Genomic DNA, 27,031 nt, shown 5'->3' on the forward strand with positions numbered 1-27,031 from the left:
GATTAGGCACACGACGTACCCAGCTTCGGGTCCCCTCGGTGGAGGATCCCTACGTGCTGCTAGCAATCCAGTATATGATCATAGATGTGTTTACAGGTGCCGCCGTAGGCGGAGCTATGTTGTCTCTCTCCTCTCTCCCTCGTTTCGGGTGCCCTGGCTAGCTTTATATATGCAACCAGCCTAGGGTTTTACAAGAGTCCTAGTCGACTACTTCTTCGGGTTGCCTTGTTGGGCCTTCTCCATATTGGGCCGAGCCGATCCAGGTATACTAATAATGGGTACCCGAAGGGTATGCCCATGTCACTTGTACTCATTAATGAATAACTACATAGAGCTTGTTAAAATTTGGTTTGCATGATTGATCTCTAGAGTCTAGATATTTTCTGGTTGAGGTGTTTGAACAACAAGGAGACAATGTAAAGTCTTATAATAGCTACAATATGTTCATATGTGAGCTTTGCTGCACCTTTTATACTTGAGTTTGCTTCAAACAACCTTGCTAGCCTAGCCTTGTATTCGAGAGGAATTCTTCTCGTGCATCCAAATCCTTGAGCCAATAACTATGCCATTTGTGTCCACCATACCTACCTACCACATGGTATTTCTCCGCCATTCCAAAGTAAATTACTTGAGTGCTACCTTTAAAATTTCTATTCTTTACCTTTGCAATATATAGCTCATGGGACAAAATAGCTTAAAAACTATCGTGGTGAAGAATATGTACTTATGTGTCTTATTTCTTAATAAGTTGCTTGTTGTGCGGTAACCATGTTTTCTGGGGACGCCATCAACTCTTTTACCTTTGTTGAATATCATGTGAGTTGCTATGCATGTTCGTCTTGTCTGAAGTAAGGGCGGTTTTCACAATCAAATGGTTTGAGTATGCATACTGTTAGAGAAGAACATTGGGCCGCTAACTAAAGCCATGATTCATGGTGGAAGTTTCGAGTGTGGACAGCTAATCCTCAATCTCTTATGAGAATATTAACTCGTTGAATGCTTATGCATTAAAGAGGAGTCCATTATCTCGTTGTCTATGTTGTCTCGGTATGGATGTCTAAGTTGAGAATAATCAAAAGCGAGAAATCCAATGCGAACTTTCTCCTTAGACCTTTGTACAGGCGGCATAGAGGTACCCATTTGTGACACTTGGTTGAAACATATGCTATGCAATGATAATCAGTGTTAATCCAAGCTAATTAGGACAAGGTGCGAGCACTATTAGTATACTATGCATGAGGCTTGCAACTTATAAGATGTCTTATACATAACACATATGCTTTATTACTACCGTTGACAAAATTGTTTCTTGTTTTCAAAATGAAAAGCTCTAGCACAAATATAGTAATCAATGCTTCCCTCTGCGAAGGGCCTATCTTCTACTTAATTGTTGAGTCAGTTTGCCTATTCTTTCTATCTTAGAAGCAAATACTTGTATCAACTGTGTGCATTGATTCTTACATGTTTACTTATTGCACTTGTTATATTACTTTGTGTTGACAATTATCCATGAGATACACATGTTGAAGTTGAAAGCAACCGCTGAAACTTTTATCTTCCTTTGTGTTGCTTCAATGCCTTTACTTCGAATTTATTGCTTTATGAGTAACTCTTATGTAAGTCTTATTGATGCTTGTCTTGAAAGTATTATTCATGAAAAGTCTTTGCTATATGATTCATTTGTTTACTCATTATCTTCATCATTGCTTCGAATCGCTGCATTCATCTCATATACTTTACAATAGTATGATCAAGATTATGATAGCATGTCACTTCGTAAATTATCTTTGTTATCGTTTACCTACTCGAGGGCGAGTAGGAACTAAGCTTGGGGATGCTTGATACGTCCCAAACGTATCTATAATTTCTTATGTTTCATGCTACTTTTATGATGATACTCACATGTTTTATACACATTATATGTCATTATTATGCATTTTCCAGCACTAACCTATTGACAAGATGCCGAAGAGCCAGCTTGCTCGTTTTCTCGCTGTTTTTGGTTTCGGAAATCCTAGTAAGGGAATATTCTCGGAATTGGACGAAATCAACGCCCAGGGGCCTATTTTTCCACGAAGCTTCCAGAAGACCGGAGGACTTACGAAGTGGGGCCACGAGGTGGCAAGACACTAGGGCGGCGCGGCCCAAGCCTTGGCCGCGCCGGCCTGTTGTGTGGGGCCCTCGTGTGGCCCCCTGACATGCCCTTCCGCCTACATATAGTCTTCGTCGCGAAACCCCCAGTACCGAGAGCCACGATACGGAAAACCTTCCAGAGATGTCGCCGCCAATCCCATCTCGGGGGATTCAGGAGATCGCCTCCGGCACCCTGCCGGAGAGGGGAATCATCTCCCGGAGGTCTCTTCATCGCCATGATCGCCTCCGGATCGATGTGTGACTAGTTCACCCCTGGACTATGGGTCCATAACAGTAGCTAGATGGTCGTCTTCTCCTCATTGTGCTATCATGTTAGATCTTGTGAGCTGCCTATCATGATCAAGATCATCTATTTGTAATCCTTCATGTTGTGTTTGTTGGGATCCGATGAATATTGAATACTATGTCAAGTTGATTATCAATCTATCATATATGTTATTTATGTTCTTGCATGCTCTCCGTTGCTAGTAGAGGCTCGCCAAGTTGATACTTGTGACTCCAAGAGGGAGTATTTATGCTCGATTGTGGGTTCATACCTCCATTGAATCCGGGACAGTGACGAAAGTTCTAAGGTTGTGGATGTGTTGTTGCCACTAGGGATAAAACATCGATGCTTTGTCTAAAGATATTTGTGTTGATTACATTACGCACCATACTTAATGCAATTGTCCGTTGTTTACAACTTAATACCGGAAGGGGTTCGGATGATAACTCGAAGGTGGACTTTTTAGGCATAGATGCATGCCGGATAGCGGTCTATGTACTTTGTCGTAATGCCCCGATTAAATCTCATAGTACTCATCATGATATATGTATTTGCATTGTTATGCCTTCTTTATTTGTCAATTGCCCAACCGTAATTTGTTCACCCAACATCTCGCTTATCTTATGGGAGAGACACCACTAGTGAACTGTGGACCCCGGTCCTATTCTTTACATCTGAAATACAACCGCCGCAATTGTTCTTTATCGTTCTTCGCAAACAACCATCATCATCCACACTATACATCTAATCATTTGTTTACAGACAAGCCGGTGAGATTGACAACCTCGCCGTTACGTTGGGGCAAAGTTCTGTGATTGTGTTGTGCAGGTTCCACGTTGGCGCCGGAATCCCTGGTGTTGCGCCGCACTACACTCCTCCGCCATCAACCTTCAATGTGCTTCTTGGCTCCTACTGGTTCGATTAAACCTTGGTTTCTTACTGAGGGAAACTTGCTAATGTGCGCATCACACCTTCCTCTTGGGGTTCCCAACGGACGTGTCAACTACACGCATCAAACCTGCACAACACAATCAAAGTACTTTGCCCCAACGTAACAGTGAGGTTGTCAATCTCACCGGCTTGCTGTAAATAAAGGATTAGATGTATAGTGTGGATGATGATGTTTGTTTGCGAAGAACAAGAAAGAACAGAGTTTGCAGTAGATTGTATTTCAGATGTAAAGAATGGACCGGGGTCCACAGCTTCACTAGTGGTGTCTCTCCCATAAGATAAATGGATGTTGGGTGAACAAATTACAGTTGGGCAATTGACAAATAAAGAAGGCATAACAATGCACATACATATATCATAATGAGTACTATGAGATTTAATCAGGGCATTACAACAAAGTACATAGACCGCTATCCAGCATGCATCTATGCCTAAAAAGTCCACCTTCAGAGTTATCATCCGAACCCCTTCCAGCATTAAGTTGCAAACAACAGACAATTGCATTAAGTATGGTGCGTAATGTAATCAACACAAATATCCTTAGACAAAGCATTGATGTTTTATCCCTAGTGGCAACAGAGACATCCACAACCTTAGAACTTTCTCGTCACCGTCCTGCATTCAATGTAGGCATGAACCCACTATCGAGCATAAATACTCCCTCTTGGAGTCACAAGTATCAACTTGGCCGCAGCCTCTACTAGCAACGGAGAGCATGCAAGAACATAAACAACATATATGATAGATTGATAATCAACTTGACATAGTATTCAATATTCATCGGATCCCAACAAACACAACATGTAGCATTACAAATAGATGATCTTGATCATGATAGGAAACTCACAAGATCTAACATGATAGCACAATGAGGAGAAGACAACCATCTAGCTACTGCTATGGACCCATAGTCCAGGGGTGAACTACTCACACATCGATCCGGAGGCGATCATGGTGATGAAGAGTCCTCAGGGAGATGATTCCCCTTTCCGGCAGGGTGCCGGAGGCGATCTCCTGAATCCCCCGAGATGGGATTGGCGACGGCGGCGTCTCTGGAAGGTTTTCCGTATCGTGGCTCTCGGTACTGGGGCATTCGCGACGAAGAATTTAAATAGGCGGAAGGGCAGGTTTAGGGGCGACACGAGAGCCCCACACGCCAGGGCCGCGCGGCCAAGACCTGGGCCGCGCCGCCCTGTTGTGTCGGCGCCTCGTCGCCCCACTTCATGATCCTTTCGGTCTTCTGGAAGCTTCGTGGAAAAATAAGACCCTGGGCGTTGATTTCGTCCAATTCCGAGAATGTTTCCTTACTAGGATTTCTGAAACCAAAAACAGCAGAAAACAACAACTGGCTCTTCGGCATCTCGTCAATAGGTTAGTGCCGGAAAATGCATAATAATGACATATAATGTGTATAAAACATGTGAGTATCATCATAAAAGTAGCATGGAACATAAGAAATTATAGATACGTTTGGGACGTATCAGTGAACCGCTTGTGGATTAAACTTCCGTACACATAGATACCGGTGGAAGCATCGACCTTTCGATCCTCAAAGTAAGGAGGAGATTAAGTCCTCGCCATGGGAGGGATACACCTAGCTAGGTGCAGAGTCGACACGTTTGGAGTTGTCACCGAGCTCTTCCGCATTCACCCGGCGAGAACTTGTTATGACTCTCGTCCATGTACCTCTACTTGGGCTGGTCTCATGGTCTAGCAGCGCCGGGCCTGGCCCGTCCCGAAACCTCTAGAAGTGTCACGCTACAAATACACATGAAGATAGAATGTTGAAGTCATCAAGTTGAATCATGAAAAGAAACGACGGCTCTCTTCTCTCCCCTGTGTTTCTATTTTCTCCTATCTTCGGCTCTTCCCGGCTGATCCCCACTCGTTGCTGCTACTTGTATCCCTAAATTGGCTACACAAATACTTGTAGTCTGGTGTTGTTCCGTGAATTATGAAGTAGGCTTGTAATAGTACTTCGTACATCCAATCTATTTACTTGCATCATCATAGATCTAATATAATCTTGGTGCGTAGATCGATTTTTCTGTTTTCTATCTACGATCCTTAACATGGACCCCGGGACTCCGGGAGCCAAAACTCCTCACTCTTGTACCATTTTACTGACGTGTAGATGTGCACGCTCCACCATCAAAAGGTAAATTCAAACTATTTTGTTTCTGAAGTGTCAATGCCATATCAAATGCACTCTTTTGTCGGGGTGGTTCCCCCATATCTTCTGGTTGTTTAGCAGAAATTTTATTGATATTCACTATATCAATACCGAAAATTCTCGATTGGATTGATCATTTTATGGTACTCGAAGTTTAAGTGGATTAATAAAGAGTGCAATTCGTATGATTTTATTTTCCATTGACCGGCTAATGGAGTTTTTATTCCTTCGTCTTGGTAATTCATCTAGTTGGGTATATGTATAGTATTAGTATTTATACTAGTCTCTCCCTCTTTTTTGTTTTGTTTTAGGTGTTCTCCCCTTTAACAATAAACATCATACTATATCATTTCACAAAAATGAAAACACGAGAAAATAGCAACACAAGCCAAGCATAAGGCCCTGAAAACTAGTACCGCAAAGTAAAAAAAAAAAGGCAGGATAAAACAAACTCTCTTTTTTCCAGCACTCAAATGAAACATGCTGCTCTATCATTAAAAGGAGAAGCAAGTCTTTGATTTTTTTTCTTCAGCGAATGACCTCAACCTCTTCCAAAAATGGAACTAGCAAGTCTCGCACGCCACCCATTTTTTGAGAAAAACGGCCCCGTGTGGACTATGGGCCAAAAACCTTTCCTATACTTCTCCTCTCACTTCTTTTCTTGATGCTAGAGGAGCCGATTTTCACTCAAATTCCTCATACTGTATGCTGCTATTTTCTTAACATGTGCTAAATATCGCAAAATGAAATCACTATTATGAAGGTCCGTGTACAACCAATTTTCAAAGACCGTCCGTGTACAACCAATTTTGCGATTTATTACGGAAGGTGGTGTTTTGGCTCATAGGTGCTTATGTACCTATTATGAAGCACGCATACAAAGTAAGATGTAAAAAATATCAAAAAACTCCGAAATAAAATTTTGCATGTACAACCAGCCACTCCATGGGCACACACATTTCGAGAATAGGAATATTTTATGTGGCATGTATAGAAAGACAAAATAATATTCCGTGGGTTATCATATTGGAGCATTAAAATTTGTATTTATACAGATAAATATAAAAATGTTATTATTTGCCAAAAACTTCTGTCGGAACATAGATGTGTAGATGTACAATCTAAATAAATTACATTTTAGCATATATTTTTACCTGAATGGGATTTTCCGTTGAAAGAAAAAAAAAACGCCTTCCTTATTCCGGCTTGTCCGCCGCCCAACTGCTCCACCACTCTTCACTGCGGCAACCGCTACCGCAACCATCTCCGCCGACCGCCGTTATGGCGAGGCCTCCACGCCACACCCTGAGCAGATCCTCCGCCGCGCACTCTTGCCGGCTACCGAAACACGCGCTCCTGAGAGCCGGTGCGGCGTTCTTCCTCGCCACCCTTGTCGCGCTGCCCTTGGCCGTGCTGCACCGTGCCGCCCTCTCGCGGCACTCACTGGAGAACCCCTGGGGCTGGGACGCGCTGCCCTCGGTCGCCGCACAAGAGGAGGAGGGCGCCCAAGGCGAAGATCTGGTCAGTCCGCCTCCTCCCTCTTCGATTACTGTTGCTCATTTGGTTCCCACTGTTAAATCATGAACGAATGACGCATAGTATCGGTAATTACGCTTTGCCATTTTACTCCGGGATTATTAAGTTGCTGTGAGTTATTGGTTGGGTGGATTTTGCTATCCTGTGTAGTGATGCAGTCTAATTGAGAGGTTTCAGGCCATAATGGAATCTGCTGTGGAACTCTTGGAGTTCTTACAGTGCGTGGTTGTATCATGCATGGTTCTGGATATTTTCCTTGGCATGAAGCAATTATGTCCGGTTGGGAGGATCATGGGTGTAGTTTTATTTTATTTTATTGAAGACTATTTTCTTAATGTATCACTGAATGTACCTGTGTGTAGCACTCCCTTGGTTACGTTAACCGGAGCTGTGTGATAGCTGATTAGCTGGTACACTACAGTGTATTTTCTTAATGTGAATAACTGAGCCACTTTCAGTGAAAGACGGATTGGTGTTTATCCTTGGGATTCCATGAACTTTTAGATAGCGTTTTGGTACTTTCCTAAAGATCTTGATTAATGCTTTCTCTTGGACAGTGATGTTCTTTTCCTTCTGATTTTTTTTTTTTTGAGATCATTCTGATTATTCTGTTGCCACTCTAGTTTGGACATTCCAGGAAGTTGGGAACAGCTTTAGTAGTGCATCTTGCACATTATCACTTAAGTTTGCTTGCCATGTCTGCCAGCTGATTACAATGTACAAACTACAAAGGGATGTTAACTGTTCACCTGAAATGCCTACCACATGAGCGAATAACATGAGGCTATTCACACAGTAGGACTGTAGGAAAACCTTGAGAGAAGTAACTGCATGTCTAGTTTTTATCAGGGCTGGCCCTGGGGCATTTCAGGGGCCTTGTGCAAGAAAAAAAAGGCCCTATCTACACAAAAATGGGGCCAAGTGCCTTCGCGGTTGCCTGCCCCTGCCCCTGCCCTGCTGCTCGCGGCTGCCGCCAATCCCCTATTTAACTTGTGTTTTCCCCTTTCTTCAACCTCTTGTCTCTCTCTCAAGTCTATGGGAATTGATGAGTGAGAAAGGAGAATGAATTGAATCGGATAAAAAAGAATAGACTAACCTAGGGGTATATTAGGAGGGAATTGTACCGACCGTTGCAAATCGTGGAGGGACTCTTGGAAATCAAAAAATATGGATCTCCTCCATTAGTTCTACCAAAACAGCCAGAAATCTCGACGGGAGAGCGGCGCCCCATCGAGTCGGCACTGATCGAGGTACAAGAAAGGAGATCGAAGAGGCAAGAGAAGAATTCAAGGCGATGAGAGAGTCGCTCTATTTGGTCCTTTTTTTTCATTTAGCGATAGTGTTGGCTCAGCTTGGCTGATTTTTTTAGTCAACCTGCTAAGCTTTATTGATTATTCACAATGTTTACAGCAATAGTTAGAGAGCTTGGCTGATGCCGTGATGCGTGCTTATAGGCGCAGGCCCAAAGGCCTCAGCTGCTAGTCCTAGCAATAACACTACGCTAATTCTGATTGGGTGAAAAAGAAGTTCTAAGCGAAGGGCCTAGCTGTACCTACATACGTAACATAGCTGGACGGGGGCCCTAGCTATTGGGGGCCCTGTGCGTGCACACCGGATGCATCTGCTCAGGGCCGGCCCTGCTTTTTATCATTAGATGTAGCAATCATGTGTTCCTTAATCTTCTGGTTTTTGCATTTGAATTTATGCTTAATCAGTTAGATTCTTTAATTTTCTCATTGGTCTTCAATTAATATGTCATCCTTTCTAGGACAGTGAGGATCTCAAACTTGATCAAGTTTTGAGGAAGGCTTCAATGGGAGACAATACTGTTATATTGACTACACTTAATGCTGCATGGGCTTCTCCTGGCTCAGTGATAGACCTATTCATTGATAGTTTTCGCTGTGGTGTCAGAACAAGTTCACTCTTGAACCATCTAGTCATTATAACATTTGATTCTGATGCATACAAACAATGTGTCAAGATCCACCACTATTGCTACTTTCTTGGAACTGAGGGTGTGGACTTTTCTGGAGAGAAGAGGTTTCTGACTTCTGGGTATCTGGAGATGATGTGGAAAAGGCTAGATTTCTTGCGGCTGGTTCTTGAAAAAGGTTACAGCTTCATATTCTCGGTAATTTCTGGTACACATTAACTTAGTCACCTTGACATTTGTTATGGAGAAGATTCAGCTGTGTTGCTAATCATGATGGAATTTAGTGTTGTACTGTTATTTTTGTCACTTGCTTGCATATGTACATTAGAAAGCTAAATGAAGGCGATCTGTCAATTTTTCTTCTCTAACTTTCATATTTTATATATTTCAGGATGCAGACATAATGTGGTTCCGCAATCCATTTCCTCACTTCTATCCTAATGGTGACCTTCAGATTGCTTGCGATCACTATGTTGGGAACGCAACAGACCTGAGAAACATTGCTAATGGAGGCTTCAATTATGTGAAATCAAATGAACGTACCATAGAGTTTTACAGTTTCTGGTACTCATCGCGATCGAGATATCCTGGCTACCATGATCAGGATGTATTCAATGCTATAAAGCATGATCCTTATGTTGCAGACATTGGGCTGGAAATTAAGTTTCTAAGTACTGCATACTTTGGTGGATTTTGTGAACCCAGCAGAGATTTAAACAAGGTCTGCACTATGCATGCTAACTGTTGCATCGGTTTGCGGAGCAAGATTCATGATCTAAGGATCATGATGGAAGATTGGAAGAGCTATTTGTCATTGCCTCCAAGCTTGAAAAGACTGACACCATCCTCCTGGAGGGTGCCGCAAAATTGCAGGTATGTCCATTGTCCAACAGTGACGTTGAGTTCAGGGCTGTTTTAGTTAGAAATTTTATTTGATGAAGTTTAGTTGGCTCCTATGTCTACAGCTTTCTAGTCAGCATTTTCTTGGTAGTGTTGCATCTGATCATTTTAATTGTTTGTTTCACAGCCTATCTTCACAAAACCTATAAGACATGCTTGTGGACTACAAAAGGAAAATGGAAGAGTGGAGCATGCTTAAGGTGTTCTCCACATTTTCTGCAAAAAAACAACTGGGTCAAGCTACTAACTCCATTAGTGTTTCCCTCCCTCTTTAACCAAGTTCAGTTTAGTGTAAATGCCTTCTTCAGGTTTAGCATGCTAAGTAGAATTTGATGTCGCGTTAAATCGGATATGTGCTGAACTCTGTACAGATGCAATGGGACTTCCTTGAATGAGAACATTTATGTTTGAAAAATATAATGAGCATGCCTGCTGTTTTTGTGTGTCGTCACCAGTTTTATTAGACCAGAAAGATGTATGTATGAACTGATAAATATTTCCTACTCTAGCTCTTCTCACTGTTATGGTCGAGTTCAGATACTTCCAGGCGAGCCTCAAACGCAGTTACTTTCCTGTTCTGAACTCAGCTGATGCTTGGATAGTGGACATCAGTAGTTGCTCGCCGATCTCAAAAAAATAAAGTATTGGCTCACCTGTTTTTAGCAGTAGACGGCAGCTGTATCATGCATGTATAACAGTACTATTTTTGTTGCGTTATTTGCTGACTATTCGCCTGAAATAGCCTTACCAAGCAATTGATTGCATGTACAGAGTGACTCTAAAGAGGTAGTTAATCTATGCAATGCTGAAAGGTGAAAATCGATCGGAACTTGTGCCAGGAGATTAGGGAGTTTAGGAGAGCCTTTTCTAGCTTTTGCATTTTGTTTGTTGGGCGCGATGCTAACAATGATGCCCATTATTGTGCAAAACAAGCTAGTGGTGATAGGAGGAGATGCAAGTGGATGAATTAAAGCAAGGTTTTCCTCGTTGATACTCTTCGAAGTGATTGTAATCACGTCGATTAATCTATGAAGCTCTCTGATTCGAAATAAAGCAATGGACTGCATATTTCTGGTGAATTTACATTCTTCATATCCTGAATTCAAAATTAAATATATAAATCATTCTGCCTAACCTTGGATTGGACAGCATCTATAGATTTTTTTATTTATTAAAAATAAATAAATCATTCTATAGATTGAAATTGCTGGACAACTCTGCAGTATTGGGCTTCCTGGCCCGGTCCATCGGGCAGAAAGTGTAGGCCCACGCAAACCCTCATCAATAAACCCCAGAACAGAAACCCACCATCGTCCCCAACCTCGTCGCCGCCTTCTCTCCCCCGCCGCGCCGCCGCCTCCCGCGCGCACCCTCCTGCCATGGCGAAATCCTCGTCGGCGACGGCGTCGGCGTCTGGCACGAAGAAGCGGAAGTCCAAGTCCGGGGCCCTAACCCACGAGGAGGTGAAGACGCTGGGCCACGAGCTCCTCTCCTCGCGCGCCCACCTCAACCACGCCCCGACCCTCCTCGCGCTCCTCTCCCCCTCCGCGCCGCCCAAAATCGCCCTCGAGGCGCTCATCTCGCTGCAATCCTTCTTCGAGCCCTTGCTCCCGTCCATCCCCTCCGCCTCCGCCGCCGCCGCTGCCGCAGATGTTGCGAGCAGCGACCCCGAGCTCGTGTTCGGGGCGTGGCTGCGGCAGCGCTTCGACGAGTTCGTCGCCGCGCTCATCGGGCTCAGCGTGTCTCCCCACAGCGACGACGCAATCAGGGTGAGTTTTGCGGCAGTTGGTTGTTACAGTTCATTTGCGTGCTCGGCGGCTGTGATTTGGTGAATTTAGTACTTGTATGCTTTTTTGTTCGCGGCAGGAAGTTGCGTTCGATGCGTTTATGGACTTCGTGAAGCTGGGGAAGGACGGGCGGTTCCACTCGGCGATTTACCACAAGTTTCTCCATGCTGTGGTGGGTGCTCCTTCCTCTTGTCATTGCTTTACATCTCCGTGAGGTTAGGAGATGTAATTAAGGTTCCCTACTACTTCGGGGATGTGAGAACAAACTTCGTTTCCGTGTATCCCGTTTGTATGTGACCTAGTAGATGTTTACTGGAGCCAGAATTCGTGTTAATGTCTCCTTTTTATGTGTTCCATTTATTTGCAGGTCCATGCTACCGATTCGATTGATCCTTTGTTAGAGTTGCTTGGGTCCAAGTACTCCAAATATGCTGATGTTTGGTATGTGGTGGCAACTCTTGCAGTTATTTCTGCTGTATTTTATTGCCAAATCCTTGAAAGAACATGTTTCCCTTAATACTTCAGTTGAGTAGAGTTGGCGATATTGCTAATTTGGTTGATGGTATACTCTTGCAATGCGCTCATTGTTCTCCAATTACTCCTGCAGTTATTTTACTTATACTAGCTTAGACAAGATCACCAACATTCTGGGCAGTCAAACCACCGGTAATCTCTCTCTCTCTCTCTCTCTCTCTCTCTCTCTCTCCACACATACACACACACTTCGTTTGATTGGCCTCATCTGATTTCCCGCTAAATGGTTACTTTACTTTTGTTCTAATCAGGCTCTGGGAAATATGGCTTGCAGAATGGGGACGACAGCTCTGAAGACAGGTACTCTAGTTTTTATGCGAAGTTATCTTAAATCCTGAACAGCGCATTATGCTTGTCAATGCAACTTCGTGAACCAACTATGATGGAATGACCTTTATTTAGGGATACGTTTTTTTCACTTTAAGTTCGAAGCAGTGTGCTGCTTTGCACTGTTAACTACTGATATGTTTGTGCTCAGTGCTCAACCAGTATGAACATGCTTGCTTCTAACGAACGAGGGAAACAAGGAAAGACATGCTTGTAGTTTTAGTTTCTCTGTACAGATTATAGTACCAGCGCCTTGATTGTAAGCAACTGGCAGTGTTTTAGAAACATAGGGTATGTTTATTGGTTGCTCGTGTTTGCATTTGTGTGGTTTAGCTTGTAATGTTGTTTGCACAAGGTTTTCTAGCTTTTAGCGCTGCAAAATCATCTGCCGAATTGCAGCTTTTTCCATCTCGTTCTTGTTTTGGCTTCCTTTTATTTCTTCTGGGTTTCATATCTAGCCTACCCCAGTTTGCTTGGGAAAAAGGCTTTGATGTTGTTGTATAATAGTTTGTTGTTTTATTCTGTACCTATTTTTATTGCTTATGCACTTATTTTTCTTTGGCAGGAATGTTATCTGTATACACAATATATACAATATTTTGGTGCATATTCCTGCATTGGATTTTCAGAAGGAAACAAAATTTGATATGTGGAGTACTGTTGGTGAGTACTTCCAACTGATCCTGTAGGCCAATATTCCTCTGGTCTTCTATAGCACATGTATTCTTTTTTAACATGCCTCTTATGTGTTGCCCTTTATTTTGTTGGGGTGTGCTACTGTTCTTCGTGCATGCACCATAGTGGGAATACTGGAATAGTGCATTCTGACCTTTTTTATTTTTTATTTTTTTGCTTTGTGAAGGCATTTCTTTAAAAGGAGAGAAGAACTCCTCTGAGGTACTTACATATACACTTCATGTAGTAAAATATTTTGGCAAGTTTCTAGCGACTAAGCTTTAAAAAATTGCAGGGCTCCTCAGCGACACATATAAATAAAAGGCTAAAAGTGAAGTTCACTAAAGCATGGCTAGCCTTTCTGAAGCTACCACTTCCGCTTGATGTATACAAGGAGGTAAATGTTCCTTCTTCTGGAAGCTGTAAGCCTACAACAGTATTATGCAATCTTGCTGCTTTTCATTATTTAATTTTTGAGTATCCCATGAGTAGGAATTTGGCAATTGCTTCTTCTTCAACTGTTTATTGAATGTTATACGTGTTGCATCTGAATTTGGAACGCTGTTCCAAGCACAAATTGCTGGTGGTGATTCCCTTGCTCTTTTTTTCTTCTAAAACAATGGACCTAGTTTTCTTGCAGTCTGACATGCAAGGTGGGTTTATTAAAAACTTATAATTCAGGAACTGTATGTCCACTTGGGATGATAGAACTGTTCGTAGTTCATTGTTGGTATTCTAAGTTAAATGTTTTGCAGCAAAACTTCTGTTCCAGAATTCTTCGATTGCTAGTGTTAGTTTCCTACCTTTTGAGTAATAGTTTGAATTTGCAGGTCCTTGCTACAATTCATCAGAATGTAATTCCTTCAATGCCAAACCCATCCATCTTGTGGTACGATTATGTCCATTTTGTTCATGTTTGTACTTTGTTTGACACAACTGTTAGAAATCTTACGACTATGTGTTTCTGTTGAAGTGATTTCTTCACTAGATCATACGACATCGGTGGTGTTATCAGTGTAATGGCCTTAAGTGGTCTTTTCATCCTCATGACACAACATAATCTGGAATATCCAAAATTCTATGACAAGCTCTATGCATTACTGACTCCTGCCGTTTTCATGGCAAAACATCGGTCAGTGTTCTTGCAAGTAAGTAGCTCCAGATAATTACAATTTGATATTATTGTTACCCTATGAATGTATGATTACCAACTTTTACAACATAACGAGTTCTGCGAACTGAAAGGTATTCGTAAAGGCTGTAAATCATTTGAGCTATAGTTCCACCTCACGCCTGATTGTTTTTTTTAAATATGGTCTTAAAAGTGTCCGAGGAGCCATACATCTTTACATGCTGTGAATGGGCTTCCAGAACATCTCATCCAAATCCAATACACCCAAATTATCGTATCCATTATCTAGTAATAGGTCATCTGCTTTACTATTTCTCAGGTGGAATGCCATGGAATGTACCATGTTAATATGATGATGTAATTATTAGGCATGTACCAATATGTTACATTAAACTCATTGATTAGTTAACCATGATCTGTATCCCTTATTCACCTTGAACCAAGGAGGCTGTGTGATGTCACTTCCGCATTCCTTTGTATCCCACATATTCTGTTGAGCCCTTGCTGCACTGATTTTGTACAAGTCCATAACTGTAGATGGGAGAAAATTATACATTGCAGTATGGCACCCTTAATATTGTGATAGACGGACCCGTGGATGCAGCCAAATAGATCATATCAGCATATCACCATGGCACCATTCACCATGTTTGAGCTCTTAACTATAAATCTTCAATACATGAATCCAGATGCTGCGAACCTACACACTGAAATGCGTTTGAATACATGTGTATCTAGACCAAATCTGACCAAAGCTGTGTCAACTAATTTGGAACGGAGGAGTACTATTTCTTAGAAGCATCAGTTTTCTTAAAATCTAGCTATTCTTATCTGTTTGGTAGCCAGTGGTTGGCACCCGTGCCTTTGAGGGTCGAAACTTCAAATCCTGTGGGGTGGAATTAATCTAACCTTTGTCTCTTGTTGCTTCTTCTTAAGTATGCGCTGAGAGGGTTTCTTCCTCCCTTGCAGATTATTATTATTTTATTGTTAATTATTTACGATGTTTGACTTGTTTTCTCGCAGCTTCTTGACGCATGCCTGAAATCTTCATATGTTTCTGCACATCTTGCTGCTTCATTTGCAAAAAGATTGAGTAGACTCGCCCTTTCAGCACCACCAGCTGGAGCTCTTATCATCATTGCTTTAATTCATAATCTTCTGCGGAGGCACCCCTCAATTAATTTTTTGGTTCATTGGGTATGTTGCTCGCTTTAACCTCCTCTTAGGTCGCATATAAGAGCTCTTTAGTAACTGAGTGTGGATACATCTGTGTGCAGCACTTGCAGCCAATGAACCACGTTTTGTTAGCATGTTTGTGTAATGCATGCTCATGCGCACATTTTTAAGAACCTTTTTTGTTGTTATTCCATAACTGATAACAGTGCTTTGGAATCTCTTCCAGGAAGTTCCTCAGGATGATGATACCAATACCAGTCGAGAAGCTAGTCAGCCTAAAAAAGTTGGCGCTGATCCTTTTGACAATGAAGAGACAGACCCTACAAAGTCTGGTGCAATGCGTAAGTATCAAATCATATCAAACATATTTTGTCTTGTCACTTCTCCTTTCAATCCTCAATCTGTTTTAAGACAAAAGAGGCAAACAGCTGTTATGGTCTTGCGAATTGGATATAGAAAGTGTAGTAGTGCTAGGGCCTCGTTGAGGTGGATGGTTAGATTCTGTGGGTGTGCCGTTGTGCGCATGTGGCAAAGGGAAAAGAGGCAGAGGGCTCATTTGGCGCAAATATAGGAATATCGGCTTCTGGTTCTTGCCTGACTTGATTGATACCTTCCTATGAGCTTGTGTAGTCCTTGGCTAAAATTTATCTCGAGAAGTCCTAACCAAGTACATTTTGTGTTTAGAAAGAAACATAAAGTCCAGGGTACAACTTGTCTGAAAAGAAACATGAAGTCCTGCCATGGATGGTCCTGATTGGTCTATTCAGAGCTGAATATAATTAAGTAACTAATACCTTTACTTTACACCTTAGGTTATCTCTGATCTGTACAAAGGTTATTGTATGTTATCCAAAGCTAAGGGATGAACTGATAACCTTAATATAATACGAGTAAGAACCTTGGACGAGCACATGCCTTAACTGGTGGTGCTTAAATGAACAGACCACTGACTACCGTTGTTCGGTTGGTACTGCAATTGCAGTGGGCTAGACTAGTGGAAGTCTGCATCATGAAAATAACTGGTGAGAAAATGAGATTGGTTTCACTTGCCTGTTCTTTCAAGCTACAGCTTCAAACAACTTACGTGATGAGTTACTGGGGGGCCATTGCAAGTCAAGATGCCAGCATGAATGATTGCATCTTCATGCAATATTCTTTGTGTATAGTTCTTGTAAACGATTCCTTTGCATCTCATGTATTCATCTTTGGTTATGCATTGCAGGTAGTTCTTTATGGGAAATAGATACACTGCGTCATCACTACACACCTGCAGTTTCTAGGTAATAGGAACACAGCTTAGTGCCATCATTTCAGTGGTGTCTCCTTATTTTTTTTAAGTTTTAGCTCATTTGATGTTATATTGCTCCCAGATTTGTTGCATCACTTGAAAATGATCTCACTGTACGCGCCAAAACGTCTGAGATGAAAATAACAGACTTTAGTTCTGGCTCCTATGCAACAGTTTTCCGAGATGAGGTAGGTCTCACTATATTCACCTCAGCTTTCTGCATATGTATATGTACCACTGGAAATTTCTTACTCCCTCCGATCCAAATTATTTGACTCTATTTTGTCTAGATATGGAGATATGGATGTATCTAGTCAACCAACGCATCTACATACATCTGTATCAAACGGCGCCGGATTTAGCATTTGGGGGACGCGTTTTGTTCGTGCCGCGTTTGGGGGACATCGCTCTCCAGCCGCGTCCCCCAAACAGAATTTGAGATTTTTTAATTTTAATCGGATTCAAGTTGAATTCATTCAAACTTGCTATATATTACATAGATTCGAACGAAATTCGATGAAATTTAAACCTAAACCCTAATAGTACTTGGGGCGGCTAGACGGGTCGTAGTACTGGTGGAAGTTGTACATGTCGTCGACGATGACGTCCTGCTTTCCGCGCTCGTTGGGATCGTCGATGGGCTCGTTCTTCACCGCATCGCTTGGTCCAGCCTCACCATCGTCGGTGAGATTGACGAGTGGCTTCCCGGTGTCGCGGATGGACATTGTGATCGCCACGTCGAGGTCGCCCCTCCAGACGTCCTTGTCCGCGAACGCCGCGTGCAACCCTGGACAGTCGTCGAGGTTGTCGCTGCTGGCGATGAGGCACTGCTGGCGCTCGTACTCCGCCAGCTGCGCCGCCTTCGCGGCTTCCTCGTCGTCCTACTCCTCCTTCACCAACGGCTTCGGGATGAGGAGGGCGCTGCCGGCGCGCCTGTGCTGCTGCCAGCTAGCGCTGTTGCCGCCGTGCCTCGGATTGATGGGCGGCGTCGCGAACTCCGGTTCGTCCTTCACCTCGCACTTAGGCACGGTTGTAGGGCGTGGCGCGGTGAGACGAAGGCGCCGATCGCGCCGGCCCTGACGAAGAAGAGTTTGAGGAGGACGTAGTACGTCCTCCTCGGCTGCCAGCGTGCTGCGGGCGAAGGAGATGGTGGCGGCGACGGCGGCATCTCCAGCCTGGGGGCGTTGTTCTGGATGCCGTCGACGACGTGCTCCAGGGTGCGCCCGGGAACGCCCCAGAAGCGGAGGCGCCCCTCCTTGTTCCTCCGGCCGATGGGGCCGGCGGTGCTGTTCATCTCTGCGTCTCCTGGAAGTAGTCCGCCCACCGGTCATCGTTACCGGTGGGCGCCCAGGTCGGATCGGCTCGCTCCTCGGCGGTGAGGCGAGCCTGCCGGGTCCTGACCGCGTCCCTCCAGCGCTCCGTGCCCTGTGGCGGGACACCGACCCCGTTGACAGCCATCCTCCACCTACCGCTGCTTGGCAGGCGCATGTCCGGCGGGACAGGACCGGATACCCCGCGCGGTACAGCGCCCACGCCTCCGCCATGGTGAGGCTGCCGTGGCCAAAGCCGTTCGCCGCGACGCTCTTGCGGGACAACGACATTGCGGCGAGATTGGAGCGGCTGGGGGTGCGGCGAGAGATTGGGTGCGGCGAGATTGGACTGGGGAAGGAAGGAGAGGCGCTCTTATTGTACAGCAGCGGCATGCGAAGCGGCAGCGGGGGAGTTGGCCGCAATAACCGCCGGCGTGGATGGCCACGTGGCCATGCACGATGAGACGCGTCATTGCGTTGCCTGGGAAAGTTGGGCGCCATGACGCGTCGGGCCTGCGTCTACCTCGTCTTGCATTTCGTTGTGTCCGACGTGCCTAGAGAATCCCCTGTGGAGCGGGGACGGGCTCGGGGCACCGGACACCGTATTGGGCCGCGCCGGACGGAAAGGGCCTTTGGGGCGCGCGGCTGGAAACGCATTTTGTCCGGCACGTCCCAAATCCCTTTGGGGGACGCGGCTGGAGATGCTCTTAGATCCTTCATCTCAAAGCTGAGTCCCTCTCACACCTCCTATCCGCTGCCGTTTGAGTCATTATTATTAGTCATCACTAGATTTTTCACCACAAAGCTGAGTCCTCGCACCTGTCCTGTCTGCTGCAGTTTGTGTCATTATTATTTGTCGTCACTAGGAATTTACTAAAATTTACAAATCTTGAATTTGAATTGTAGGTGAGGCGGCGGATAAAACAAGTTCCTCTTGCGTTCTACAGAACTACACCGACATCTTTATTTCAAGAGTCAGATTTTCCTGGATGGACCTTTGAGCAGACTAGTGTAGAAGGAAATGAGAACAGCACGGTAGAGACTAGTGGCGCCTCACCTGCTAAAAGGTCACGGGTTTAGACCTGAGTAGGGCCAGCAGGGTGTAACATTTTGCTGCAATTGTTGAAGAAGTGGGATCATTTGGCTGTCATCTGGGTCAACCTTTTTTATTTTCGTTTCTGTTTCGCTATGTTGGAATACTGTTAGACATTTTAGCAGTATCAAGTGTTGTAATATAATCTATGAGATGAAAGTAGCGAAGGATTAAACTATATGAGATTTTTTTTTGGTTTTGACTACTGCCGATGTCATCTTGAATGTTTCCTATTGTTCATGTAGAGCAAATGTCGTGTGTGAATACTGTTTGACATTTTAGCAGTATTCAAGTCTTATAATATAATCTATGAGATGAAAGTAGTGAAGGATTAAATTATATGGGAAATTTTTGGTTTTGACTACTGCCGATATAGGGGTAGAATGTTTCCTAGTGTTCATGTAGAGCAAATGTCGTGTGTGCAAATGGTGGACAAGAAATATTGAAGTAATTTTTGTGGGTCTATCGTGTCAACAATAATTTCCTGGCTAAAGGGGGGAGGACAACGTGACTGGATTTAGAAAGCTAGATTTACACAGCATTATTATTCTTTAGTGTTTGATGTTTAACATCTAATATCGACATTGGCTAGATGCACTCCGAGCTACTGAAGTTTAATGGAAGAGCCCACGTGAGAAAGAATGCTTTCTGGCATCGATCTGGATCACACATAACTGATAGGTACACGAGATTTAACGAAGCTGGTATAAATGGCCAAATATCTTCTTCATCTGATGTGACGTCTGGGCCCAACATCATCCCCAGTGACTGTAGCAGTTTGTGGTGTGTATAGCTGGGTCTCTGAGCGGTTGCTGCTGCTGATCTTTCCATGTAGGCAATGTGGATCGGGATTGTGGAACTATCTTGTCCATTCATCTGCTGAAGCAACATATCCCCAGGTACTAGTGCTTACCACTACACACATCTTACCTATCTTTGCATATAATCTTAATTGTGTTTAGTTCTCTTGAATCTTGATCGTCTTTTGGGGTGAGCTATTTGCCCTATTTATTGTCTGGCGTGGGGTAGGTCCTTGCTGAGTGTGCCGACCTGACGAGAGTCTCGGTTGGTATGGTGTCTCAACTCACGTACTCATACGTGTACAAGCCACGTTGATTGTAGATGCATCCGATTTCGCTCCTGTTTCAACTTCCAGCCTCATGTTTGACATGAGGGCGTGAATAATTTCTGGAAAGATTTTCACTTTTTATTGTTTTTAGTTTTTGAGGTCGGAACATGCTGAGACTGTGACACCCTAGGCACATGAAGCTGTAGGCTGTCTTAACAAGCTAGACAGTCGTTAGCATCTGCCCCCCAGATCGTTGTCTGGACTCTGGATATAGCTAGCCGAATTGAGGTGAACGGACGTGAATCGGTGAATGTACTTCAGAAACAGCAATCTGTGGTAGCGTCACATTTGGTGAGGCTTCACAAGGTCACCCAAATAGATCTTGCTCACACCGCTGCCGACGCTTCACGCCTATCTCGTGTCCATCTGAGTAGACGCAACTGCCGACTAAAGCTCTTCAGGCCCAACGGTATGAGGATTCTTATAAAGAAAAAAAGTAAAGAAAGAGGTTAAGGAGGTCAATTAGTTGTTTATTCCGCATGTGCCTACGCTTTTAGATTCATCCAGTTGTTTTCTTCCAAAGAAGATGTAATTCCATGTCAACTTCGTGGAAGATCTTCTTGCCCCTCGCGGTCACAGGGAGAATCAGTGGCTGAGTTCATCTCAGCAGCTCGCTTTTGTTTTGCTTAATTTCTGAATCTTGAAAGGTAGCATTCGCTGATTTATGTTTTGGAGATGCCTTCCCAGCTTCTCTTGTCCAGAGGTGTCCATTTCTGTTCAGTTGAGCTCCAGTTCTTATTGACATATGATTTATCCTCCTTTCTTTCCCTAGGCTCCCACCTTTTGATTTTATGATATAGTTTTTATGTAACCATCCGTTCTTTCAGTTTCCAATTCATGACTGCAATAATATTTTGAGTTATAGCTAGTCAACATATATGCTTAACAGGCAGCATCATCAGGATTCTTTTGTTTTCTTCTTCCAGCCTGTGGATTGTTTGCTGAAAGATGGACACCTAAGGACACCTTGTTAATCTTCTAGACCCACCATGAAGTCCGCGCTCCATTTTTGGGGCATTTTCTGCTGTCTATGCTTCTATGCAATCAGCAAGAATATCGATGCGAGACCCGACACAGTGAGCATTGGAGCTCTTTTCACATTCAATTCCACAATAGGGAGAGTTGCCAAGATTGCCATGGCTGCTGCTGCCAGTGACATCAACAATGATTCAAGCATCCTTCCAGGCACAAAACTGGTTATCCAGATGAGAGATTCCAATTGCAGTGGCTTCGTTGGCATTGTGCAAGGTAATTCTTCCGTGTTTTCTTTCATCCACCAAACCATGCAGATTTATGTTTTGATAACAATACCGTCCACATAGTATAACGATTAATTCTTCTTCGCATTGCTCAGCATTGCAATTCATGGAGAAGGATACGATTGCAATCATCGGCCCTCAGTCTTCTGTTCTAGCGCATGTTGTTTCTCATGTTGCAAATGAACTCCAAGTGCCTATGTTGTCCTTTGCTGCAACTGATCCAACTCTCACGCCACTTCAATTTCCTTTCTTTGTGAGGACAACCCATAGCGATCATTTTCAAATGGCTTCTGTTGCTGACATAGTCAACTATTATGGGTGGAAGCAAGTGACAGCTATATATATTGATGATGATTATGGAAGAAACGGCATATCGTCCTTAGGTGATGAACTTGCCAAGAGGCGGTCCAAGATCTTGTATAAAGCTGCAGTTAGGCCAGGAGCAAGAAAGAGTGAAATGGCTACTGTGCTAGTCAGGGTTGCGATGATGGAGTCTCGAGTACTCATTCTGCATGCAAATCCTGAATCTGGCCTTGCACTTCTCTTATTAGCTCGCAATCTCGGCATGACATCCAGTGGATATGTGTGGATTGCAACGGATTGGCTTGGTTCATTCCTTGATTCATCACTACATCCAGATATGGATTTAGTGGGTGCAATGCAGGGTGTTGTCACATTACGCCAGCACACAGAAAATACCAGAAGGAAGAGTAAGCTAGCTTCACAATGGAATGCACTGGTGAAGACAGATAATGTTGACAGCAGGTTCTTGATTAATTCATATGGTTTGTATGCTTATGATACTGTCTGGATGATTGCTCATGCGCTGGATGCGTTTTTCAGTAGAGGCGGTAACATTTCATTCTCTATCTACCCCAAACTACGTGATATCGCAGGAGGAGGTTTGCAATTGGGAGCAATGACTGTCTTTGATGAGGGGAGGCTGTTGTTAGAAAGAATACGCCAAGTAAATTTCACTGGTGCAACTGGCTCTGTAAGATTTGATTCAGATGGCAATCTTCTCCGGCCTGCATATGACGTTGTTAACATAGTAGGTTCCGGTTTGCGGACAATTGGTTACTGGTCCAACTATTCCGGCCTCTCAATTGCATCTCCAGAGACTCTTTACATGAAACCAGCAAACCGTTTTCGGGAAAATCAGAGACTTCTCCCCGTGATCTGGCCAGGTGAGACTATGACAAGGCCACGTGGATGGGTGTTTCCCAACAATGGAAATGAGCTTAGAATTGGTGTTCCCAATAGGGTAAGTTATCGTCAATTTGTGTCAACTGACAATATAACAGATACAGTGCGTGGTTTCTGTATCGATGTGTTTGTTGCTGCAATAAACTTGTTGCAATATCCAGTTCCATATAAGTTTGTTCCATTTGGGAATGGTAGAGAGAATCCAAGCTATACCCAGCTTATCAATAAAATTCTAACAAATGTAAGTTCACTTTCTTAAATTTACATCATTTGTAGCTAATGTATTTATATAGGTGGAATACTAACAACCTTTTATGACTAGGAATTTGATGCTGTGGTAGGTGATATTGCTATTGTCACAAATCGGACAAGGGTTGTTGACTTCACTCAGCCATATATCGAGTCAGGGCTTATGGTACTTACCTCTGTTAAGAAACATGGCTCGAGCGGATGGTCATTTTTGCAGCCATTCACAATCAGAATGTGGTGCGTCACAGGACTATTCTTTCTTATCATAGGGACGGTGGTTTGGCTGCTTGAGCACAGAATCAATGATGATTTCCGTGGACCTCCAGTGAAACAGATTATTACTGTATTCTGGTAAGGTCTCACTTGTGCAATTGGAGTCTTTTTTTTTTCTGATCTTTGTGCACATCCCAGTGCCATTCTAGATTTTGCCAACACACATACTTTAGCTACTGACATCCCTGCTAGAATCATTGCCATTTTAACTCGTGGATATGACTTATTTCCCACACACATATTTTAGAAGTGAGTTTCAAATTTAAGTGTACGTGGGGCTTGCAACCATGTACTCTGCACCTCGTGAGAGTTCTTCTTTTGACAGACAGTTTGGAATTGCACGTCGGAGAATTTATTAGGAAATCAATCTGTTTCTGTATTCAGTATAGAGAGCACTCTCGTGGGTGTTATGCTAAAATTATCATAATCTAATTTCTTGAACGATGCAAGCGTCTTGTTTGCTTGAGGTTATTTACATGTTATATTCACTTCATGTTTGCAGGTTCAGTTTCTCAACTCTGTTCTTCGCGCACAGTGAGTAAAATGCATCTTGCTCACATTTATCCTGATGGAATATTCCTAACCGAGCTCATGCAGAAGTGATTGTGCTTTTATTTTTACAGGAGAGGACACCAGAAGCACCCTCGGTCGCTTCGTGATCATCATATGGCTCTTCGTGGTTCTGATAATCCAGTCCAGCTACACTGCCAGCCTGACTTCCATACTGACCGTGCAGCAGCTCACATCTCCAATCACGGGTATCGATAGCTTGGTCGCCAGTGACGAGCCCATAGGATTCCAGATTGGCTCCTTCGCGGAAAATTACCTCCTGCAAGAGCTCGGTGTCTCAAAGTCAAGGCTTAGGGCGCTCGGTAATCCGGACGAGTATAAGCGAGCACTAGACCTTGGCCCTGGCAATGGAGGCGTCATGGCCATCGTCGACGAGCGCCCATACATTGAGCTTTTCCTGCTTGAGCATCCCAAATTTGCAGTAGTGGGCTCGGAGTTTACCAAAAGCGGCTGGGGCTTCGTGAGTTTCCTTCCACCTTGCAGGATCTCGCAACTCAATCAAGTGCCACCTATTTTTCTGACGAATGAAACTATCATCCACAACTAAACTTGGAAATTTTTCAGGCGTTCCCGAGGGACTCGCCACTGGCAGTGGATCTATCGACGGCCATCCTGGAGCTGTCGGAGAACGGCGACCTCCAGCGGATCCATGAGAAGTGGCTGAACGATCGGATGACAGAGTCGCAGTCCCAGACCAATGAGTTGGACTCGGACAGTCTGCAGGTGTACAGCTTCTCCGGGCTGTTCCTCATTTGCGGCGTGGCGTGCGTGATCACCCTCGCCATACACGCCGGCGTCCTCGTCCACAAATACTGGGAGCACACCGCGTCCTCGCAGCAGGCGGTGCTGTCGTCCACCGATGGCAGTTCCCGCTCCAGCCGCAGCAGGCTCCAGGCGTTCCTGTCCTTTGCCGACCGACGGGAGATCGACACCCACAGCCACAGGGCATCCAAAGAGAAGGCAGTGGCGCTGGCAGGAGTAGGAGGAGACTCCATCGGCGGCGTCAGTGCAGCGTCGAGTACTACCAGCGTCAGCACTAGCACGTCTTGCTAGAGACAGTCACGGCATAGCCTTGCATGTCTTGGCTTCCAGATAATTAACTTATGTCGTACGTACAATACACCCACCCAATACAGGTCGTAGTAGTATTGATCATCTGGTCGCAGTAGTATTTGATGATGGCACGGGTAGTCGTACTTAAATAGCGCAGTATTCTCTCCTTGTGCTGCAGAATTGTAAAGATGTGTAAGCTGTAGTGCACATGGAGCAGCTTCAGTACTAGTTGTTGATTTTGAGACGGCCGCCTACGAGAAAGTTAATTGGAATTTTTTGTAGGAGTGTCATAGAGTAAGAGGGTTTTCCCCTGTTTGGTGCAATTGGATCCATCAGATTCTGCATAATGGGTCAGTTTCTGTTGAGATTAATAACGAGATGGGACCCTATTTCCGAAGTGCGAAAGGTATTCATCAAGGTGATCCCTTGTCACCGGGCCTCTTTAACATAGCCTGGGAGGTTAAAATAGTTTTAAAAGCTCAGAGAAATGGGTTGCTTGTTGGCCTTGCAGCCGATTTAATTCCTTCTGGGATTGCATTTTACACGATGCGGATGATACCGTCATTTGTGTCACTCATGACAAATGATAAGGCAATTTGAAATTGTTACTCTACTCCTTCGGACTCATGTCTGGGCTAGAAATAAACTTCCTAAAAAACTGAGATTTTCTCTATTAATGGGGATAATGATATAACCAGTTATTATGCTAACATGTTCAACTATCAGGTGGGTAGCCTTCCTCTGAAATATCTAGGTGTTCCGGTCACTTCTGCTACCTTAAATTATATTGACTGGGAAATATTTGCAACATAAGACTATGGCTAATGTGAAGGCAAGTTTTAATGATTCTCCTAGTTGAAAAACATTATTGAAAGCTAAAGATTTCTACATGTAGGGAAGGAAAATAAATATGAACAGTGGTGATCTAGTCTACGGGATACATATCCCTTGTTTTGATATTTGTCAAGAACCTGACAATACCTTCGGTCAATGTGCTCATAATGATTGTGTTGTTCCTTTTAGAAGACTGAACTCTGAACTTACGAATCAGTGACAATACATTTTGGAAAGAGCTAGAAATTTTCCTACTTCTAAGGAAACATATACTATTTCCTGGTCACTTAATAATAAAGGGGTGTTTACGACAAAATCTATGTATCAACATTTGGAGATAGATTTATATGGTCCAAACAATAAATGGATTTGGAAGTCCAAAATTCCTTTAAGATATTTTTTCTTATGGCAATTGATGCAACATGCAGTGTTGACTACAGATAACTTGAAGAAAAGAAATTGGCCTGGGAGTCCTCTATTCTTTCAGTGATCAGAATGAGGACTGAAATCATCTTTTTTTTTACTAGTTCATCTGCTAAAGTTGTTTGGGGCATTATTGGGGCGCTAATGGGCACGCGAACTTGTGCTGTCTGTTGGTCCATCTGGACGACAAGGAACAAAATAACTTAACTTTTGAGAAGTATGTCTTGAGATCAACTGTGTTGATTATATTTACTGTGTGTGCTCTGCTGAAACATTGGGTAGGGCTTTATCAGGAAGAAGAGAAGAATGTGATCATCGCAGGTGCGGACAAGATGTTGTACAAAGCTCAGGATCGTGTGAAGAGAAACAAGAATGCTATAGGGATGTTAAGTACCTCGTCTGGGCTGCTGCTGATCACTGAAGGCTAATGATGACATGTTCCTATATGTTGCTAGTCTGTGGTCGGTTGTTTCATGAACTGATTGTGTTTGTAATATGTGTTATAGCCTTATAGGGTCACCAGGTTTTTGCCCCTTAGGTCTTGTTTGGTGATAGAGTTTTAGTAGGGATAATTCGTAGCAAAATTTAAATTCTCACTTATATATTCTAAATGCATGTTAGGTGCTAGAGTATTGAGCGAGTTTAATCCCCATTTATCCTCACTTTTCCAAATCTTAGTATATATTTTTAATCCCCAATCCTCTACCCCTACCTAGTGGATTGAGGATGAGTTTTGCGGGAATTAGGTGACGATAGAGGTTCATCTAATACTCTAGAGTATCATCTCCACTAATCCTC

The 27,031-nt window shown here is 43.7% G+C and overlaps 2 protein-coding genes across 2 annotated transcripts; both read left to right on the forward strand.

The window, feature by feature from the left end:
• Positions 1 to 6,824: 6,824 nt before the first annotated feature.
• Positions 6,825 to 10,140, forward strand: LOC124671438 (uncharacterized protein At4g15970-like). Its single transcript, XM_047207809.1, has 5 exons — positions 6,825 to 6,953; positions 7,036 to 7,064; positions 8,853 to 9,213; positions 9,407 to 9,888; positions 10,043 to 10,140. The coding sequence occupies exons 1-5, from the start codon at positions 6,825 to 6,827 to the stop codon at positions 10,062 to 10,064; spliced, it is 1,023 nt and encodes a 340-aa protein (XP_047063765.1). The 3' UTR covers positions 10,065 to 10,140.
• Positions 10,141 to 11,294: 1,154 nt separating this feature from the next.
• On the forward strand, positions 11,295 to 25,299 carry LOC124671439 (glutamate receptor 3.1-like). Its single transcript, XM_047207810.1, has 23 exons — positions 11,295 to 11,684; positions 11,782 to 11,874; positions 12,070 to 12,143; positions 12,310 to 12,368; positions 12,488 to 12,536; positions 13,129 to 13,226; positions 13,426 to 13,460; positions 13,534 to 13,635; positions 14,069 to 14,127; positions 14,212 to 14,386; positions 15,394 to 15,567; positions 15,773 to 15,887; positions 16,769 to 16,826; positions 16,917 to 17,022; positions 19,051 to 19,218; positions 19,830 to 19,918; positions 20,073 to 20,136; positions 21,341 to 21,614; positions 21,721 to 23,072; positions 23,154 to 23,431; positions 23,856 to 23,887; positions 23,977 to 24,383; positions 24,488 to 25,299. Exons 1-23 carry the CDS (start codon positions 11,295 to 11,297, stop codon positions 24,974 to 24,976), a joined length of 4,740 nt encoding a protein of 1,579 aa, XP_047063766.1. The 3' UTR covers positions 24,977 to 25,299.
• Positions 25,300 to 27,031: the final 1,732 nt, after the last annotated feature.

Source organism: Lolium rigidum, chromosome 7 (assembly GCF_022539505.1).
Source record: "Lolium rigidum isolate FL_2022 chromosome 7, APGP_CSIRO_Lrig_0.1, whole genome shotgun sequence".
In the NCBI taxonomy this organism is placed as follows: domain Eukaryota; kingdom Viridiplantae; phylum Streptophyta; class Magnoliopsida; order Poales; family Poaceae; genus Lolium; species Lolium rigidum.